The following is a 22,222-nucleotide window of genomic DNA, read 5'->3' on the forward strand; positions in this document are numbered from 1 at the left end:
CTTGCCGACATGTTAGCATTTTACTTTCATGTTTGGAAACCATTGCAACCTTATATAGAAATAGATCTTGTCACAATAGTTTGCGCACAGAAACCTGAGGCTGTTCAGGCAGCGTGTATGTGCTGCGTTACCTAACAAGGCAGGGAGCTGAAATATCTCCTCACATCTTTTCCAGGCAACACTGTGACATACTGTACATCTGAGATGTGATATAAGTACTGATGTCAAGGCGAATAATGTTGCTTTGATAGCTCACAAGTGGTGAACATGTGTTAACTGTAAAGAGATCCTTTTAGAATACGTATAATCAATCATCTGACAGTAACAAGCTCTGTTTGTTATTACGCTGGCTAGTGTTCTGTAGCATGCATCCTTTGTGTGCAGAATGTTTCATTTTGGGATCTGCCTGATCATGACGCACAACATACTGACGTGACAGCGGCTGGTCACTAGTTGACCAGTTAAGGGGAAAGTCACTCACAAAGTTTCATCTTCAACAGTATTGTTAAGGGATGCATTTTATCTTTTCAGTGAATATTCCTCTATCAGGTGACGTTGTGCAGTGTCACAGAAGTCTAGATATTCATTTTAACCTTTGTCTTTCCCTAAGCATTATCAAGTGTGCACAAAGTACTGCCTGGAAGTCAGTGTTGTCCCCTTTAACAGCATTACTGGCCCAATAAGTCAATGTATATAATTATTCCACCTAGGACAGGAATTGCTACTCTCACACAAGCCAAAATCGTAAGCACACATTGTCCATATCTCAAGAAAAGTTAGTCAAAATCTGTACTATCTGGGCTCCGGGGAGTTCAAGGGAAATCACAAATGAAAATCGGCCATAGCAAGGATCTCACCGTGTGTACATAGTTGATACTGGAGTATTATCTTTATTATTGTTAGTACTACTGTTGTTACCGTTGTTGTTTTTTTAATTAAAACTCAGCAAAATTGTGAAATGTGGTCTCGTCATAAAGAGAAGGAATGCCGTTAGTGACGGGTTGATGAAAGGCGATTGGTTTGTGATGACGGCATTTAAAAAAAGCCTAGATGTCATTGTTGTCGTTATTATCTTTTATGTGTAAATCACCAACATATTACGCAGGCCTGTACTACAACAGGATACTAATTAAACTATTTACGTACAGTGACATGAAACAGAAGATAAAGAGAGCTCTACCCAAATGAGCTTTCAGTCTGAAGCACCATACGCACTGAGCGACATTCCCCTAATGTGTGTCTAGCGTTATATTGCTGAACACTATATTATTCAGTGGTATATCTCATACACACTGAACGATATCACTGAACAATATCGTTCGGTGATGTCATCCCCGCATTCCCCGAACATGCAGCTGAACGATGTGGGCAAAATTGAGCTTCATGTTCGATGGACAATAGATGAACATGAACGACCCACAGGTACACGTACCGTTCATCATTCAGGCATACACAATGGACAATATGAACGATAGATCTTTCAAAAAAGATTATTATCGTTCATATCGTTCAATGTTATCGCCCAGTGTGTACAGGGCTTATGAGGTGTGCATAGTAATTGACATATAAGGTAGCAGGGAAGCAGGTGTAACTTAGTAGGAAAGCTGTTTGTGGCTTCTGTAAGTGAAGGGATTTATTTACGTTCAATTAAAACTGGAAATGTAAATATATTTTTTTAAAGTGACATCCCCTCCCCCCCCCCCTTTATTTATTTATTTATTTATTTATTCGTGTTCTTTCAAAGTTCGACTATACTTTACAGATTGTAGTCATAGGAAACTGTGTTTTGCTGAAGCCCTGTAATAATCTGTGTTTACTACTATTTTGTCCCACAGGTGTAAAGGTGCATCACACTATGGCCTTACCAAAGAGCGCAAGAGACGTTCACAGGATGGGTCCCCAGACTGCAGCTCCTCACTGGACTTAACTATAGCAGCAGTGTCCCCTGAACTGTCCACTGCATCAGCCTTAGCATCCGACGAAACGGGTCAGGACAACCTTGTATATAGCTCACCCACAGGAGACAGCCATCTGGGAAGTGGGTCTGAAGAACCCTGCAGGATTAACCGTAACAGGAGTAAGTAACCCTTCCCTCTGATTTATTGCTGATATTTATCATTAATGCTGTCGCACCAGTCATTTCACATTACACAGCATTTTCTAGCCTGCGAATAATATACTCTCAGGAGAGGCTGGTACTGTAGGTGTATATGGCTTTGCTGGTTTTTCAAGGGTTGACCTAAACCAGTATCTTGCATTGGGTTCCTAATCAGACTCCGCGTACATATTAATATTATGAATTAAGTAGAGCACATTATTAGCTGGTCCATACGTTTTAGCTCTGAAGTCAGCATATAAACCCAGGGACGGCTCTACCATTAGGCAGCTTTAGGCAGCTGCCTATTGCACCAATCTGGGGGAAAGGTGTGTGTGTGTGTGTGTGTGTGTGTGTGTGTGGGGGGGGGGGTCACTGAGTCTGCCTATCACAAAAGAAGGATGTTTCTGAAAGAAGGTCTTAGTCCCACTTATCCTGTCCAGTGCTGTCACATCATGATTGCCCGCATATCTCTTGGCCGTTGCATGGGCACAGCCATATTAGATTTTAGTCAGGTGGACACTTCAGCCCAGTTGGATCAGACTTACGCTCACATGACTCACTCCACCAATGGAGGCTAAGAGCGCCCTATTTTAACCAGTTTTAGTGATTGTCTCATTGCCAGAACAACTAATTTCTAAAGAAAATAATTCTCTCTGGCTGCAGATTCCAGTCACTTCTGCACTGTGTCTGCAACTCCTGTTCTGCTCTGTACACTAAGTGCCTGGTATCCTGTTACACTTAGTGCCTGGTTATACTGGTGATTATTATACTGGTGATCCTGCTCTGTTCTCTAATCCCCTGCTCCACTCTGTACATTAAGGGGCCTATTCATGAATTTGGCAATAAATCAGCATTGAAGTAACATTTATCAAGTGCATTCTATAAAATTAAACATAGCAGCTGACTTACTTCTCCACTCTTTTCACTGCTTCATGAATAGGCCCCTAAGTGCCTCATCTCCTACAAGCACTCTGCTACACTTAGAGCCCCATTTAACAAACAATCTAAATACTAGTGGCATATTTTGTTTACTATCACAGTGATACTAAAGAATATGCCATTGCTATTCATCATTGCTTACCTCGCTGGTGAGGTCCTGCGATGTCCCCATTTCCAGCAGCGTCCTTCACTCTACAACTGGCAGCTGAGTCATGCACAAGCGCGATAGTCAATCAGCATATGTGAATGGCTCCTTTACCTAGTGGGAACCCAGCATTACCTGGAAGGATTTGCTGAAGCAGGAAAGGCTGTGCTGGGTCCCCATTGCTGGTACGGTACTGCTCTCACCATCTAATGATGGCAAAAGCTATATACAGCAGGATGTACTAAAAGCAAAATGCATCCAAAAATCCCAAACCTACAGTTTTCGGAATTTGCCCGCATTTAACATATATACTAAGCTTGGACACAGTGGGTAATGCCACCAATAGAAATCTATGGGTTTATCTTCACATTTCCCCCCGAGAGGGATCTAATCAGATCCGTCCCAATACCCCTGCCGGCCACGTCACACTGTGCATGTGCAGAGGGACTACCGAGTTCCGGGTCTGTGCTACTGGATTCAGGGTACAGTCATGAGTTCCTGATTTCTGGTTCTGTTCTGATTTTTTAGTTCTTGATTCCAGTTCTAGTTGTGCCTGGTTCTGAATCTCCATTGCCTGTGCACTCCTGAGTTCCCAGGAGTGGGATACAGCTCCAGGATCATGGGATCAGGTTCTGGGGTTGAGCTCTCCATGATTAGTTTCAGGTTGTAGTACTCTGAATTCCAGTTCCATACTCCAGTCCAGTTCCTGGTCTAGCATCCTTCCCTGTTACCAGTGCTACTCCGCTCCTGGTCTGTCCTAGATGTGCAGAAGTCTCATAAAAGCGTCCAGTTTCAGAATCAATCCAGCTTCAACTAGACCCAAGAGTTCCAACACTGACCAACAAAAATAGATATCCGTGGCATGTTGTACTTAATGCATGTGGCGGCTGTCGTACTTATAAGAGGCACTTTCACCTGAGGGACTGGGAAGTGGGAATCGGTAATGGTTGGGGCACTATGTTGAGGTTCTGCCTAGGGTTCCAAGAAACCTTGCGCCTGCCCTGTATAAACTTCAACCATACAAATAAGGAAAGATGGGATGGGTACTAGTTCTAAAATAATTATCCTTAAAGAATAATCTTGTTTCTGCCATATTGTATGTACAATTCTATACATATGAAGCTGCTAGCCACAATTGCAATTTTCTTTTAAACACAAGATCAAATAATGATGGTGTGGCTCAGCTGCGTGTGGTATGTTTCCCTGGCGCTTGGGATCCCGGCGCCCAGCATACCGGCGCCAGGATTCCGACTGCCGGAATGCCGTCAGTGGGGTGAGCTACATGCTATTTATTCTTACTGCAGGGGTGTCATGGACACCCCAAGAGGGATAATACTTGTTGATATACTGGCGGTCGGGATTCCGGAGTTGGTATGGTGAGCACCGGGATCCAGACAGCCATTACATCAAGTGCCACCCGGCTCAGCTATAGGTAAGCAATCACATAACCAGAGTGAATCAAATCCCTGAGTAAATAGATGTGAAATTGGCTAAAATGTAAAGCTCTTTATTATGATACAATAAATCACATTTGCTAATCCTTTCAATTATGCAGTTTCTATTCTCATAAGTATCAGAGGATCTCCTTACTTCAAGATTTATGATAATCTAAGTCCAGCATCTGGAATGAGATTGTGGGAAGTATTTGTAGGGAATTTAAACCCATGATTGCTCCCTATTTGATATCTTTGGAAAAGTCCAAACTTGCAGATAAAATGAGTCAGATATGTTCCTGTAATCTGATCCATCTCCTGTATACATCGGAAGCAGGCGTGAGGCAAGCACTATATCAGTGCCAGCAATTGGATATACTGGTGACTGCATTAGCAATTGGATATACTGGTGACTGCATTTTCTAAGGCGGACTGGCTTTTTATAATACATTTGTGAGTAACTATGGGATTTATGCTCCACTTCATGCATAATTAATAAACAAGGCGAATAAAGAACTTTGTTTATTGTAATTTGGCCACTTAACAATAATACCCCAAAGGAGAAACTATTATTGATACCGTTGTCACTAATGGTGAGCTGTATAACACAAATAAGCACGCCACAATTGGAAACTAAGATCCCCTGATTGTCTCATTCAGCTGTGGGATATTCAGTCAATGATTTGGCAGGAAGATGTCACAGTAAGACGCCAGCATTGTTTATGATTATCTGTGCTGACCATCCTATTTATTCTGGGACTTGCAGTTCCCTACTGTTACAAATCATGTGTGTACCATAGCGCACATGTTATAATACATCTTCAGTTAAAAACATCCACTTTCTCTTAGGAGCATATTTCATTAATAAATCAAAAGATTAGTAAATGTGGTTTAGTGTGTTTTAATAAAACGTTTATTAATTAATTTCAAAATTGTTTATTCCATCATTCGGTGCACACTGTTTAGCTAATCATCTACATAATGGTGACCTGTCAGGGCTATTCAGAGTCTCCAATGCTGTATCCTACTTAGAATTTGACGGCAGATAAGAACCACTTGGCCCATCTAGTCTGCCCCTTTTTTTTTCCGTTAGGCAATCTCAACCCTTTTTGAACCTTAATTCTTTGTAAGGATATTCATATGCCTGTCCCAAGCATGTTTAAATTGCTCTACAGTCTTAGCCTCTACCACCTCTGATGGGAGGCTATTCCACTTATCCACTACCCTTTCTGTGAAGTAATTTTTCCTTAAATTTCCCCTGAACCTCCCCCCCTCCAGTCTCAGTGTATGACCTCGAGTTCTAATACTTCTCTTCCTTTGAAGAATGTTGCCCTCCTGAACTTTGTTAAGACCCTTGGTATATTTGAAAGTTTCTATAATGTCCCCCCTTTCCCTTCTCTCCTCCAAACTATACATGTTAAGAAGGTAAGGCAGAAGAAGGTGTTCCATAATGTAATCTATAAACATTATGGAACACCTTCTTCTGCCTTACCTTCTTAACATGTATAGATTAGTCACTGTGAAAGAAAGTATATTTTTGTCTTGCAGGTCGTAACTTTGAGCGTTCCACTGTCAGGAGCCTGTCATTTAAGAAGATAAACCGAGCTCTCAGCGTTCTTCGAAGAACAAAGAGTGGAAGCGTCATTGTGCATTCTGGTGAGAGAGAGCGAGGGATCCTGCAAAATACAAATGTCACAGGCGACTCTCTAGGTTTGTTTTCTTTTCGAGCTAATTTCTTTTATTTTAAGCAGTGAGGCTAATTTTATCTTTTTTTATTATAATTAATTTTCAAAGTATATTTTCTTATTGTTACCAGTTATTTTTATAGCGAACACATATTCTGCAGCGCTTTCCAGAGAATATTTTGGCCATTCTCGTCAGTCCCTGCCCCAGTGGAGCTTAGCGTCTTATTTCCTACCACATGTACATGCACACACTTAAATACTAGGGTTAATTTTGTTGGGAGCCAATTAACCTACCAGTATATTTTTGGAGTACCCAGAGGAAACCCATCAAGTACGGGGAGAATATACAAACTCCGCACAGTTAGGGCCATGGTGGGAATCAAACTCATGACCTCAGTGCTGTGAGGCAGTAATGCTAACCATTACACCATCCGTACTGCCCATCCATATAGAGGGATGTACTGAAAAAAGCAGAAAAGTGGACAGCATAGGTATGGGAGAAACATATCCTACAAATATGTAACAAATATACATTAATACAACCATGTGATGTGAATAAAGTGTAGTGCTAAATAATTACAAAAACAGAAACAAACAATGGCTAAACAGATATTACAGTTTGTTCCAAGAGTAACCATATGCAAGTTTGAGATAAGGGGGGGGGGGGGGCGGCGAGGACCTGAGGACCTGTTAATCATGACCATGTCAGGTATCCACCCATGTGCTAACTGAATGGGGTGAGAGAGAGGTAGAATAGGGGTATCCCATTGTTTCCATCTCACAGCTGTTTGACTTTTGCAAGGACTGTTGGCAGGGTGGGAGGTTTATTTTGTTTCCATAGTTGGGCTATGGCTGCTTTTGCGACTGTTAGAATATCGGCAAAACCATATATGTGGTATGTGGGACTACACAATTCCAGTGTATAAGATGCGTTCCAAAACATTAAGCATGAAGCACCTAATCTCCCTCCAAAAGGAACAAAATACAGGACATTCCCAAAATATCTCAGTTATATCTAAATTCTGTCCACATCACTTTAGTAAATCCATTAAGAAAAATCAAACTGTGCTCTCCCTCCTTCCACTTTGTATCAGGTCAGTTTCTCATTTAAGCTGTGTAGGAATCTTCTCAAGAGTAGGAAGTCATGCCAACACGTTATTGCCCCTTTATGAGCAGAGAAGGTGAGAGGCGGGAAAGCGTGAGGAGATAGTTTCTATACTTTTAAACAATAGGGCTAATGTATGAACCCCAAAAATGACAGGCCCATATGGCCCCTTTATTAGCACAAGCCCAACTTCTTGTCCTCTAAGGGCATGTTCTAGGACCTGTTAGAGATGCATACAACTCTGTATACGGGTATACTATGGTTTTTCCATGAACATCTTTTGAGTCCAGTTTCCTTCCAGTTATGTTTATTGTGGTGTTATATGAATAGAATTTATTTCTGTGGTGTTCGGACATGTGCCTTTGTGGTGCCCCTAGGGTGGAATAAGTGTGTACATATTTCCTACCATTGCTTAGCGGTTCTCATGCCATTTCAGCCTTCCCATCTGTGCTCCGACCTTTCCCTTACCTTATCTGCACAAATGAAAATAAAGCAAGCTGCTTTCACAGGAACATCCCACAAAGGATCTCACTTACAAAGTGTCACTCAAAACACATCCGTGTGCCCTAGCCCATCCATTAAGGTGCACACATGCTGTCCTCTTTGAGGCCACGGCCCTGCATGTTCGATGTACACATGTATAAAGGACACACTCCATCAATTTACATTAATCTCTTTCACTTAATATATATATTTTTTTTTGCTTTTCTCATAAAATACATTGTATATAGATTTATAGGGTCACCGAAACAAACATGGGTGGACAGGTAGAATATATAGAACCCTACAGGATTTCCATACTTGGTTTATTTGGAAATCTGTGATATAATTAAGAACAATATTTGCATTATAGGCAATCAGACATGCCTCAGAGAATCACAGTTGCACAGAATTTCAATATTTGCTTTAAAATGATTAATATTTCATTATGTACATAAAGTGTTAACCTAAGATTCTAATGTTTCATTATGTACAAGATTGCCAGTCTGCAACTATCCACTGAGAATTATGGGAAATGGTCATACCGCTAAACCGTGCGCCATATTTCGTTATAGACGTGCACCAGTGACCCTTTGCACAAGATGCGTTCTTTATATAACACAAGATTAAAAATGTATTCCACATATGCTTCATCCTTAACGAGCAAGCTACACAGAATTCGGTGTGACATGTGGCTTCACTTTGATACAAGTCTAAACAGTAACACATTTATACAAATTAAATTTGCAGATATAAATCAAAGCATAATGGATGAAAATCACATTACTGCATGCCACTGCCGCTAATTGCTTTCAAAGACCGTAACATTTATTTTTCTCTGCATATTAAATATAAACAGATATATCACCAATGTACACAACAAATAAAACCACATCAATATCAAATAATACTCAGTAAATATACAATTAATCACATATGAGTGCACGCAAAAGCAGTGTTAAACATAGCAACCACATTTTATTTACTTAATTTTATAAACAGCATTTTAAAAAATAGCTTACGTGACGGGTTTCACCCGGGCAAAGGTTTGCTGGGCAGAACGTTTGACACCTTTTCTCCCCTCTTAGGGGTCAAATTTCAAAAAAACCCTGCTTAGTGGGTGGTTGCAAATAACTGTCACAGTTTCCAGACCACCTAGGAGGTCACATGTTCCAGGTCACCCTGCAGGTGCACAGGGAGTATTCATTAACTGTTACATTTTCCAGAGCACAATGGTGATGCATTGTAAATGGCAGGCAGTCATTTTGCCACGAAATGAAGCAACCAATTACAATGTCAATATTTTTCTGAAAACCTACAGACCAAGGCCTTTAATTTGGTATATGATGCTCAAACAACAGCATCATAGATATTTGTCACACACTTACCAATCGGCCACTCAATGTGTTACGAAAATAGCGTGCCGCACTAATATATACCGCAACTCGATATAGGAATATTAATGGAGGATTGCAGTGTGAACTGCAACCATGTGCTGATGTAATAAAGATTAATAAAAGAAAATAAATGAATAAAATAAAGATATAAAATAATAAAAAAAATAAACAATAACAAATAAAAAAAATAAAAAAAATAAAATAAAGTAAAATAAGGGTTAGAGGGATAGGAACATTTGTGAGCCAGCACAACACAAATTCAATTGACTGCTCTTTTGGTTACTGTTTTTATTGAATTCTATGTTGATGCTTTCATCCCTTTTTTTTTTTCCTATCCCTAACCCGTATTTTATTTTTATTTTTCTCTTTTATTTTTTTTTTATTGTTTATTTATTTATTTATTTTATTTGTTATCATTTTTTTATATCTTTATTTTATTGATTGTATTTTTCTTTCATTATTCTTTATTACGTAAGCGCTTGGTTGCAGTTCACACTAGAATTCTCCATTTGAATTTGCCCGCCCAGCTGTGACGTCAGCCCCTGCAGTTAAGTGTTTTGGCAGTCTGCAGACCGCCCATACACACAGCCCAGTGCGCCAATATATCTTTAGATATCTGTGCTGCCAGCAGACTCAATGGGGGGAATTCAAATGTTTGAAAAGTCCTCATTCTTTCACCTGAGGAACATAGCCAGAATCAAGCACTTAATTCCCTCAGATGATCTGCCAAAAGTCATACATGCATTTGTATCATCTTGATTAGACTACTGTAATGCCCTCTACCTTGGTCTCCCAGCAAAAGAATTGCACCGCTTACAGCTGGTGCAAAACACAGCTGCCAGGCTGTTAACCAACCAGCCCCATTCTAGCCACATAACACCCATCCTCTACTCCCTTCACTGGCTGCCTGTAAGATTGCGAATCATCTTCAAGATTGGCTTACTGAGTTTCAAAGCATTACATGACCAGGGCCCAAGGTACCTGAAGCAGCTTCTGACCCCATACTGCCCCACTCGATTACTGCGATCTGTAGATGAAGGACTTTTAGCAGTACCTAGAATCTCCCGTAACTCATCTGGGGGTCGAGCTTTTAGTCATGCGGCTCCGACTCTATGAAACTCACTTCCCCGCACAGTGCGAGAGGCCCCAACTATAGAATCCTTCAAAAGTAGACTCAAGACTTTCCTGTTTACTCAAGCATTTCCATAATGTCCCTTTTAGTATCTTCATGCTTCTGTATTTTATGAAAATGTACTTCATTATTTTCTGTACTATATTATGCTATGTATCTGTTAAGCGCCTTGAGTCCTATTGGAGAAAGAGCGCTATATAAATAAAATTATTATTATTATTATTATTATAATTTGTATTATTATTAAAAGTCGGTTGAGTGTCTGTTTTTTTCCTGTCTATTAGATAGGAAAAAACAGACAACCAACTGACTTTTCAAACATTAGAATTCCCCCCAATATGTCTGTGAACGCCATCGGTCACAGACATATTGGGCGGTATTCAATTCTTTTCACCCACTTCCACACCTGTTCTGTTTCTGCCCTCGGGGGTGTCGTATCATCATTTCAGCTCGCTACCCCCGGGTTAACTAGGCACCCAACCCTTTACACAGCTAAACCTGATTACTATGGGCACAATATGCGCCATAACGGGGATCATTTTAGAAAGGAGATTGGGCGTGATATATCGGTCTAGTGACATATCGTCCGTTTACTGGAACGGCCGATATATCGCCTAGTGTGTACCCAGCATTAATTTCACAGTAGATATTTAGAGCGCAATCAGAATATAGGCATGCAAACCTTAGCACCGCTCTTTCTCAAGCATTTACAGCAGATTAATGGTCTCTTATATTTGTAATTTCCAGGACTGCCGAATCTGTCTCACCTTATTCCGGATGGAGAAATTACTTGCATTAAAATCAATCACTCAGATCCCAGTGAATGTCTCGGCATTAGAGTGGTGGGTGGGAATGAAACACCTTTGACCCACATCATCATACAACATATATATCAAGATGGGCTCATTGCTCGAGATGGCAGGCTCCTTCCTGGGGATATGATCTTAAAGGTAAGGTATAAGCTATATAGAAACCTTCACATTATTCGCCTTTGTAATATGTAAAGATGGGGAAAAATACATTGGGGCAGATGTATTAACCTGGAGAAGGCATAAGGAAGTGATAAACCAGTGATATGTGCAAGGTGATAACGCACCAGCTAATCAGCTCCAATATGTAAATTAACAGTTAGGAGCCGATTGGCTGGTGCGTTTATCACCTTGCTGCTTATGTATTACAGTGAGATCTGAATAGTTTAGCTAAATTGTGAGGATATTCCCTATTCTAATGGATTTGATTAGTAAACCATGTAGCCTGATTTATCAGAAAGGTGTTCAGATTCTATTTTTTCCTTATTAAATAGTCGAGTTGAACTTTGGTGAGGTCATATTTTAAGTTGTATTACTCTAAACTTACCCTTTTCTCATATATGTCATATATGAAATGACATGGCCTTTCATGACGGCTTAGTGGGCCTCCATATTAAGCTAATGCAATCCAAATGTTCTGCGTTGTCATCATTACGGTTTTCCCAGAGTGCATTAAATATTACATGAAATCCTTAGAATAATAAAGACTATTATATTCACTTTAACTATATAGTCTTCATAATCCTGAAATGTTCTAAGATAAATACCCTGGGTAGGGCCATTTATTATTAAACCAAAAAATATAATCAGAAAGCATTATTAGGCTTTATGTGAATGGTGGTTTGGCACAGTGTATTTGGTAGCATGCGTGCTCACTCAAGTTGATAAATTCCTTTTGTACAGCAATAAATAACAAAATCATATAATTGAAAGATAATTAAAAGGCATCTTTTAGGTCCATTTACTTCTAATTTTTATTTGTTTGTTTGTTTTTTTAAATTCCTCTTCATTGTCTAGTTTGTGCTAGTGATGCTTTTTTTTTTGTTTTGTGTACACATCTGGTCATTTAAACTTTAGAAGGATCAGAAGAAAGCCTGGTCTGTATGTGAAGTCTGTGTGTGCTCCAGATTGATACAGACACTAAAGTCAATTCAAATGCGAGTTTATTTCTGCTGGTTCTAGCTCCAGGCACTCTTCCCAGCAAGATGTCTCGTTCTTCATCCTGCTCTGATCTCAGGGCCCGTGTTTGCCTTTCATGTTTCTTCCATGATATATACTAGAGATGAGGCTTAGACATCACATTATTACTGCGTCAAATATTAACGAACTATAACTGCCAGCAGACCTGGCATCTCACTTTAATAATAATAATAATAATTATTATTATGATATGAGGGTAGAGATGCAAGTAGTCTCCCAAGAAACACCCCCCCCCCCCACTCCACCACACACACACACACACACACACACACACACACACACGCACAAATACTGGTGTTATATGTTATGACCATGTTTAGGGAGTATAATAATAATGTAATAATAATAATAATTTTATTTATATAGCGCTCTTTCTCCAACAGGACTCAAGGTGCTTTACAGACATCAAAAACAATGAACATATTACAGCAGATCTAAATAATACAGCAATAGATAAGCAACACAGACATAAAAGAAAACCTTAAGCACACAGAAAGCATAATGCATGATTTGTGTAGGCATTTTGGGTAATGACTTCCAAGGGTTGTGTATTCCACCCTCACAAGGTACCAAGTGCGGCAGCCATCTTGTATATATACTTTATTTTTGTGCTATCAGTTGGCAGCCCTTGAGTTCATTGATCATTGCAGATGTGCATTGTTTATTTACCCCATTGACATACTCATAATGTAAGAATAATGTAATATAATGTGAGATGTAGAATTTAGGAATAGTGCCCAAGCTATATAATGTACTATTGAGACGTCATTCTGTAAGACATCAGATCATATAAAGTTCTTAAAGAATGATGTGATAAAGTTCCCTAAAATATGTACTACAGGTTGAGTATCCCTAATCCAAAATGCTTGGGACCAGAAGTATTTTGGATATCGTTTTTTCCGTATTTTGGAATAATTGCATACCATAATGAGATATCATGGTGATGGGACCTAAATATCAGCACAGAATGCATTTGTTTCATATACACCTTATACACACAGCCTGAAGGAAATTTTAGCCAATATTTTTAATGACTTTTTGCATTAAACAAAGTGTGTGTACATTCACACAATTCATTTCTGTTTCATAGACACCTTATACACACAGCCTGAAGGTCATATAATACAATATTTTTAATAACTTTGTGCATTAAACAAAGTTTGTGTACATTGAGTCATCAGAAAACAAAGGTTTCACTATCTCACTCAAAACATTCCGTATTTCGGAATATTCCGTATTTCGGAATATTTGGAAATGGGATACTCAACCTGTATAGACCCTTCTTCAGACACTTTTGCACTGCTAGACCTGAGGGATCAGAGATATTTGCGGTGGTATCCTCATATTAAATTGCTTTGATACTTAAATATTTTGTCCATTTTTGGAGGTTTGACCACAAACTACCTTAACAAATAGGCCCCCAATGTGACACAGCGCATATCACATGATTCTGGTGCAGTGCTAGAGTTTTTGCTATCTTCTGCTCCAGCGCTTTATTTATGAATTGTATGGTTGGAAATATGGCGCCAGCAGCCACCTGGTCTGGTTGGTTTATATAAAAAATAGGGGTGGGAGCAGGACCCTGAACCGATGTCGATGTTTGTTCCAGAGCATTTTTGGCATCCACAGTACTGCAAGAATTGCACACACTTTTAATTGCAAGCAATCCTGGTTTCTGATATGAAAATTAAAACAAAAGCTTGACGCATGATTTTTCATACTTTTGGCATTGGACATACTTACTGAAGAACCAAAAGGTTAATCTGGGTTTCCTGAAATGTTTTCATATTATAACATATTTCATCATTTTTTCCGTGGGATTTGAAGCTGTATAAAAGCTGTCTCTAATCAGCCTAGTATGTAAGGCATGAGTGGCTTTGTATCTTTACCAAGTTTGCTGACTGCTGAGATTTTCTGTGATACATTTACCCGAGAGTGAGAGTGAAATCCAGCTAATTTGAAAATTAATACACATGGAAAGTATGACAGCGTGGGGGCAGGTGAGTTTAAGGTTAGCGAGTGGACTGTTTAACTGTTTCATGTCAATAAAGATGTCTGTCAGTATTAAATTGACTTGAATTTAAGCGCCATCTAAAGGGTCATAGACATGTGGACGTGGTTTGTTTGTAGACAAGCCTCTGTCTACCCACCCACTGTCTTATTCTCTAGCCCCATCATGTCCTATCTTTATACATCTAGGTGGGAAACTCATAGTAAGACAATAAAGTAAAATAGACATGGCAATAAAGAGTTACAAAGGTAATGACCTAGAACACAGTATGTAAGGAAAGACATATGGCATCAGAAAATATGCTGTGACTATTCTTAGTTTGGGTAATCACACAATGAAAACCATAAGCCACCACTCATTGCACGTGTAGCACCGATGTATTGCATGTGTAGCTATCCCTATGCACAGTAGAGGCAGCTATTTCATGAATGGAACCAATATTCAGCATATTGGGCCTAATTCAGGTTGGATCGCAGTGTGCGAAACAACCGTAAATTTTGAGACAAAGATGCGGGGTCATGCGCAGCGGCCGTCCTGCGCATGCACCCGCATTTTCTGTGGGGAGGGGGGGGAGAAGATGCAATCACCTCTGCCTGTCAGTCAGGCAGAGGCGGTTGCGGGGCGGGCGGCAACGCTCCGTTTCCAGGCAGGAGACTGAGCGTTGCTGGGGCGGTGCGGCGCGAACGGGGGCGGAGGCGGCCAAGTAGGGGCGTGTTGGGGTCCTGGTCATGGTGGCTGCGTGATGTCACATGCAGCCGCCGTGATCGGGAAGATGGAGGCGGGCCTCCTGTGGGTGCAGCTAAGCTGCGCTGGCAGGAGGCTTCCTTAGTGTCTGCTAACTAGCAATTTCTGCTGAAATTGCGATGCGTTCGCAATTTCGGCTTGTTCAACGGGGGGAGGCTCCGGTCAGCATGCTGGGCGGCCTTGCCCAGCGATGGGCAGCCTCCAGAAAATTAGCAGAATTTGCAATCCTTAGTGATTTAGGCCCATTATTATTATTTGAATTTTTTTTTTATTATTAATATTAATATTATTATTTGTTATGTATATGGTGCCACAGGGATTCTGCAGCACCTTACATGTAAGCATAAACAGTGCACACAAAACAAGAGGGAAATGTAAAGGAACACAATGCAATACAACGTGTCTGCCCAGTTGAGATGTCAGTCACCGGTGGTCCCTGCAGCAAGTGTATGGGCAGTCACACACACATAGCTGTGTACACACAGCCAGATGCACAGATATAGCTGCATCATTGGCTGTGCTGCAGGGCTGACGCTATATATCTGTGAACGTTATCGTTCACACACACATATCGGGGGGAGGGAACACACCTGCCAATGAGCTCGCGATATAACGCCTGGATGATTGACTGGCCGATATATTGCTCAGTGTGTACCCAGCTTTTTTACTACAAAACATAGTTATATAAGCATTGTCTCATATGCACTCACAGTACCCAGAGGTAGCACTGCCTGAGACTCAACAGAATATTTCTAGCACATTATGCTACATAATCAGTATCTTTTGTCTTACAAAAATAATTCAATTTATACTATAGGGAATTGTACGATAATATGTTTCTATAGTACAATATACTGTTTGACATTTAACTGGATTTCAAGTAGATATTTGCACACAGAATTGTATTGGCCCCCCAGCATTTGTATTCTAAAATGCAAAGGTGGTCTGGCTCTGGCCAGTTCACAAATGTGTGCCTGTGTACAGTAACTGCCGTACTACAGTGTGTCATGATCATATCACTGAGTGTGGTGTGCAATGCTGCTTTTGTCATCAGATGTGAGCAACTGCGCCATCTCCATGTTCATGACAATGGGCCCAGCAGTTCTGAAATGTGAATCTTTTTAGCAAGGCTTGTTTACTATGTCATATACATGGTATGCGGTTAACATACCACCGCACGGGATCCCGGCGATCACAATGCCGACACTGGGATCCCACACAGCGGTACAATGCTGGTGCCAGAATGTCAACGCCATAGGCTTTTCTTCCTCTATGGGTGTCCATGACACCCATAGAGGGAGAATATAACCGCAGCAAGTCCGCAAGGGGCTTATTAGCGCTTGCCACTCTGACGGCATCCTGGTGGCCGGGATGCCATCATCGGTATAATGACGTCCGGCATCCCAGCCATTGGTAACTCATACAGATCCCATACACATATTTTAAAATGTTTGTTCAAATGTAGGCTGTCAATTTTATTTATGATTATTTAAAGTTAGGAGTACTGTAGTTTGACCAGTCTATACCTTTTTTTATTTTCATATCGATTCATCCTTTACTGGAATGTGTACTGTTGCATCATGTATCTGTTGGAATATGGCAACAGCTACAGGCTAAGTATTGTTTGGAAACCATAGTGAGGGGCAGTAGGTGGTGCTGTGTCATGTGATTTCACTGTGTTTAAGTGCTAGCATTGCCTTTAAATCTCTTCAGATGTATAGTAGTGACTTAATTTTTGTAGACAAACTGAACCTTATCTAACCACAGTTACATAGAGTTGATTGAGTTTCTTTGTCTAGATCAGGCATGTCAAACTCTTGGTCATCCAGCTGTAGTGAAACTACAAGCCCCAGCATGCTTTACCAGCTGATCAGTGGAAGGTATGCTGGCAAAGCACGCTGGGACTTGTAGTTTCACAACAGCTGGAGGGCCACGCGAGTTTGACATGCCTGGTCTAGATCTTTAACAAGCACAATAACTATTACTTCCTTTTGTTATCTTTTATCTTGTAGGTCAATGGCATCGATATCAGCAATGTGCCTCACACTTACGCACTTTCCATCCTCAGACAGCATTGCCAGGTGCTGAAGCTTACAGTTCTCAGGGAGCAGAGGTACAAATGTAGGAGCAATGGAATTATCACAGACCCACACACACCTCGGGATGACAGCATACATGTTGTGTTAAGCAAAAGCAGTCAGGATGTGCAGCTTGGGATAAAGCTGGTCAGGAAGCGCGATGAGCCTGGGATATTTATTTTTAATTTATTGGAAGGCGGAGTGGCAGCTCGAGACGGTTACCTGCATGAGAATGATCGGGTTTTGGCAATTAACGGCCACGACGTGCGCAACGGGACGCCAGAAATTGCAGCCCAGCTCATACAGGTTGGTTATAATTCTGTAATGTAGGAGCATATATAACATCCATCAATAATTTATCAAGAGTCACAAAATCTAGAATGATGGTAACCATGTCTCTGCTTTTTTTTTTTCCCTTGCTCTGCTTGTATTATGCGGTGTCACTTCAGTATACTGTACCTGCTGTCAGGTTCCTGGTATATGGAAACCAGGCCTAAAGCTTTATACTACTGTTGGTATGTTATGAAAAACACCTGTTTACACACATGGTCAAACTATCTGTTATTTTTTTATATTGTCTTTACATATTTAAAACTAAAAGGCAACATCACACTTTGTGCTGTACGTACATCCTAAGCACAGTAGGAAGCATTGTGAAAGTCGTACATGAGCTATGCAGAACAGAATCATTGACCCTCGGTTATTATTATTATTATGGTTATAGAACCACAGATGCGTAGTGCAACATCCCCCATTGTGCCAATCATTGGTAAGCATTGGGGCCTCTATTCCTGCTAACGCACAGCAAGATGGCGACCTTTGTAGATAAGCAGAGGTTCACATTGCCCTATCGGACCTGCCATGAGCTTGCACCAGCCAATAGGAGTTGGGATGAGAGTTTGCTCCAGTCAATAGGAGAAGTTGGGAGGACTTAGGGCCTGATTCTGACCTGGACAATGCAGCATCTGTGTGTCTGTCTTTTCACAGTATTGCTTCTGTGGCTATAAACAAATGCCGCTACAAGCCCCTCCCTCGTGTACCAGCGTGCCTCTGACTGTGCAAGGACTAAGACGGCCAATTTGAGTGTCTTCTCAAATACTGCTTGCTGCATCTGTAAACACACTAACCGGTTGTACCATTGAAAGTTACACCAGCCTCAGGCTGGGCGCAGATTCTCTGTTAGAGTAAGGCTTCCAATGTGAACAATTATGCGTTGTTCGCAATCACTTCCGTGACACTTCCATAACACTCTGGGCTCCCTGTCACCTCCCAGTCACCGTCCAAGAACACCCAATACATTTTCAAGACATTTCTGAGACCACGCTGCCCAATCAACTGCGACTCTGTGCGCACAGACTGGAAGAATGCACAGTGCAACTTAGATGCATACGCAGAAGAAAAAAATGCTCAACTGTGTGTGACCTCAACACTGCGTTCAACTCAGAATCAGGCCTTTAGGGGGTTACTAAGTAAATTTAGTTTTGCTGAGCAGGTTATTAACGAGATTTCCTTTCTAGGGAGGGCAACTTTTTAGGGACGTGGCTTGCTATGAGAGAGCCATTTTCACGTTTTGCAATATTTGTGAGATGCTATAGTTCAGGCATTGTCCTGTACTTGTAATTGGATGTTTTTGCCTTCTAGTTGCACTTTAGGGACGAATCACATTTGCAGGCACACTTTGCCTATTCTAAAGAAACGCTTAAAACACAAAACCTAGACATAGTGAACGGGGCCATAGCCTGAGAGTGTGAGTGTAGATGTGCTCCGCTATATGTGCTACACGGGCCAGCTATCTGGTAGAAAACCAGATATTACACTGCACACCCAGTGTTACTCGTTAATGAGATCCATTGCCAATAAAATGTAAAACAATAAATCGTATAAATTGCTCAATAAGCAGGAAGCACATAACAATAAACATTGTAGTTGACGCTTTACTGCTTGATAATGTTTTTACAATTAGAGATTAGGCCCAAATGTATTAAGCCTTAACAAGAGATAAAGTGGAGACGGATGAAGAGAGAATAATGACCAGCCAACCAGCTCCTAACTGTCATTTCTCAAACACAGCCTGTGACATGGCAGTTAGGAAGCTGATTGGCTGGTCATTTATCCGTCTCCACTTTATCTCTCTTTAAGGCTTAATACATTTGGGCCTAGAACTCATATGGAGAACTGTGACATGACCATGGACAATTGTTACCTGCTTTTAAAAAAGTGTTTGATCACTACATATACCAGGAGTCCATAGTTCTCTATTCATGTCTCAGTAGCGATTTTACAGTTTTGTAACACTATAAACTCAGGCGACACCCTGGAACAAGAAATTACTTTTCTGTGTGTCATTGTATATAGAGTGATTGAATGACCTGATTATAATATGGCATAAAGCCAGTTTCTGTACACTGTACAGACCTTCAGGTTACATTGTGTTAGTGTATTAGAGATCCTTTATGTTACCCCCCTCAGTCTGTACAAAATCTGCATTGAATTATCTTCTCCATGATGTAACCATCTGTTCATCTCTTGCGCTATATCAAGTACTTCATTATAAAGTCAGGCTTTGATTTAATTCACTTTCAACAGGATTATAATGATTTACATGTTGTATGTTGTGCGTCTCTTAGTGTATGTTGTGGCAGCCCTCGTTTTGTTGTGTGTGTGGTTTTGTCTCTTATTTGCAGAGCATTGTCTAGATTTCAGTTCTTCCAAAGTTCTGTTGCCTGTTTGTCATGTTCTTATTATCTTTGGTGTCTTACTTACAATACAGCGTGGCTTCATTTGCGCAGCTGTGTCATTTTTCTGGATCTCTTTAGTCCTTACAATAGCTAATCTCACTGTTGTCCAAGATACAGGCTGCAGGCTTGTTGTTTAATGCAGGATGCTTAAAACGTTCCTCCTGCCAAAGACAGGAGAGAAATAAAAGCTGGAAAACCATTGGGATCTGCTCCTCTGACACATACTCAGCCGCAATTATAACATTCCTTCTCTCATGAAAGCTGTCCAGAGCAAGCGACATAAAGCAGGCCCAGTGGGGCCCTCTTGTAATATCTGTCATGGCCATCACAATCATTCCTTTTCTCACCGTTGACTCCAGAAATCTCTGACAAGTTGCCAACATTTGTAATTTGTTGAGCGCAACACCTGAAAGTGATTACATAGCTCTTGTGCAGTACCTCTTTGCAGAGTTACTGAAGGGCCACTGAGAATAGTCACTGGAGAAATTGATATACTTTTCTAGATTACCGGTTCACTGTTGCATACACAAACTATCCGTTTATTTTACTGATACCTTAATATATGGAAAGATAGGAGATTTCCTGGTAAAACTTTTAACAAAACTGTGCTGAAACTCTTTGTCGAGTACAGTAGAATCTTTGAGGCTATGGCATGGGTCCCTCCTCCTAAGTTACCATAACCCATTGTTAAAGTGACACAAGATGTATTCCAGAGATACAACTAGATGTGTTCCAGAGATAGAATCCCTTGGGAGAGGGGACTACAAAACTAAGTATGCTTAGTCTGCTAGTAATATATGTTCCACCACTTTTCTGCACAGCGATGACGTTAGACTTTATATATATCACTAATGACAAAAACTCAGCTTGGCACCCCACTTCTCCATAGATAGTAGCCACAGTCAGCTTGCTTGAATATAGACATCAACATTGTAAAGACCGAAAAGTTTGTAGGGTGACGGGGAAAAGCTCATACATTAAGGTGCCAGTGCCTGCTGCATTTATTTTGTGGTTCTGGGGCGTCTTCTTGTTTGAATGTAGCATGCAGGCTGCTAGGCTCCACTGTCTCTAGGCTCAAAGGTAAGTTTTGCTGCCTATACTACACTACTTCACCCACTACTGAGCATTGCAGGGACCACCATAAATGCAGAGAGCAACAGTGACTGCCTTATAATACTGAGAGCATCAGTGGCTGCCATACAAAGTGTAGAACATCACATGATCACCATATAATACAGAAAACATCACAGTGACCGCCACATAATACATAGAGCATCAGTGATTTCCATACACTGCATAGAGCAATGCATAATTGCCATATACAGGTTGAGTATCCCATATCCAAATATTCCGAAATACGGAATATTCCGAAATACGGACTTTTTTGAGTGAGAGTGAGATAGTGAAATCTTTGTTTTTTGATGGCTCAATGTACACAAACTTTGTTTAATACACAAAGTTATTAAAAATATTGTATCAAATGACCTTCAGGCTGTGTGTATAAGGTGTATATGAAACATAAATAAATTGTGTGAATGTAGACACACTTTGTTTAATGCACAAAGTTATAAAAAAATATTGGCTAAAATTGACTTCAGGCTGTGTGTATAAGGTGTATATGAAACACAAATGCATTCTGTGCTTAGATTTAGGTCCCATCACCATGATATCTCATTATGGTATGCAATTATTCCAAAATACGGAAAAATCCGATATCCAAAATACCTCTGGTCCCAAGCATTTTGGATAAGGGATACTCAACCTGTAATACAGAGAACATCACAGTGACCACCATATAATACAAAGAACATCACCTTTACTGCCAAATAATACAGAAAGTATCACTGACAATACAGAGAGCATCCCAGTGTTGTTTAGGGGTCACTGATGGGAACCAAAATGAACAACAGTCACAGCCAAATACATCTGAACTCGTAGCACTCACAGGGAACAGATCCAAGTCCAAGCAGCACAATTAGACAGCAGGAGATAGTGGAGTGCAGGAAGATAGACGCTGTGTCAGAGAGGAGAATGCAAGTAAGATGGAATTCAGAGAAGAGAGAGCAGGTAGTTTGTGAGGGGAAAGCTGTGAGAAGGAAAGAGGAGGATCAGTGCTAGAAACTAAAGAGAAGTGAATTTTATAAAAGAGCATTGAGAAGATCAGATACATGCTACTGACATAGAGAAGCACAAAAGGGCCAAGTGTTCTTCCCCTGCCCTGAATGTGA

At 40.6% G+C, this 22,222-nt stretch overlaps 1 protein-coding gene across 8 annotated transcripts in view; it reads left to right on the top strand.

Moving 5' to 3' along the window:
• Nucleotides 1-22,222, top strand: part of LNX1 (ligand of numb-protein X 1) — a 291,491-nt gene that overhangs the window by 139,079 nt on the left and 130,190 nt on the right. For 7 of the 8 annotated variants that reach the window (XM_063920923.1, XM_063920924.1, XM_063920926.1 and 4 more), the window contains 4 exons: nt 1,836-2,077; nt 6,164-6,325; nt 11,162-11,364; nt 17,191-17,562. In XM_063920923.1, the coding sequence (XP_063776993.1) occupies nt 1,836-2,077; nt 6,164-6,325; nt 11,162-11,364; nt 17,191-17,562 (979 nt within the window). The remainder of the gene's footprint in view (nt 1-1,835; nt 2,078-6,163; nt 6,326-11,161; nt 11,365-17,190; nt 17,563-22,222) is intronic. The other variant, XM_063920925.1, reaches the window with a different exon arrangement.

Source organism: Pseudophryne corroboree, chromosome 1 (assembly GCF_028390025.1).
Source record: "Pseudophryne corroboree isolate aPseCor3 chromosome 1, aPseCor3.hap2, whole genome shotgun sequence".
Classification (NCBI taxonomy): Eukaryota; Metazoa; Chordata; class Amphibia; order Anura; family Myobatrachidae; genus Pseudophryne; species Pseudophryne corroboree.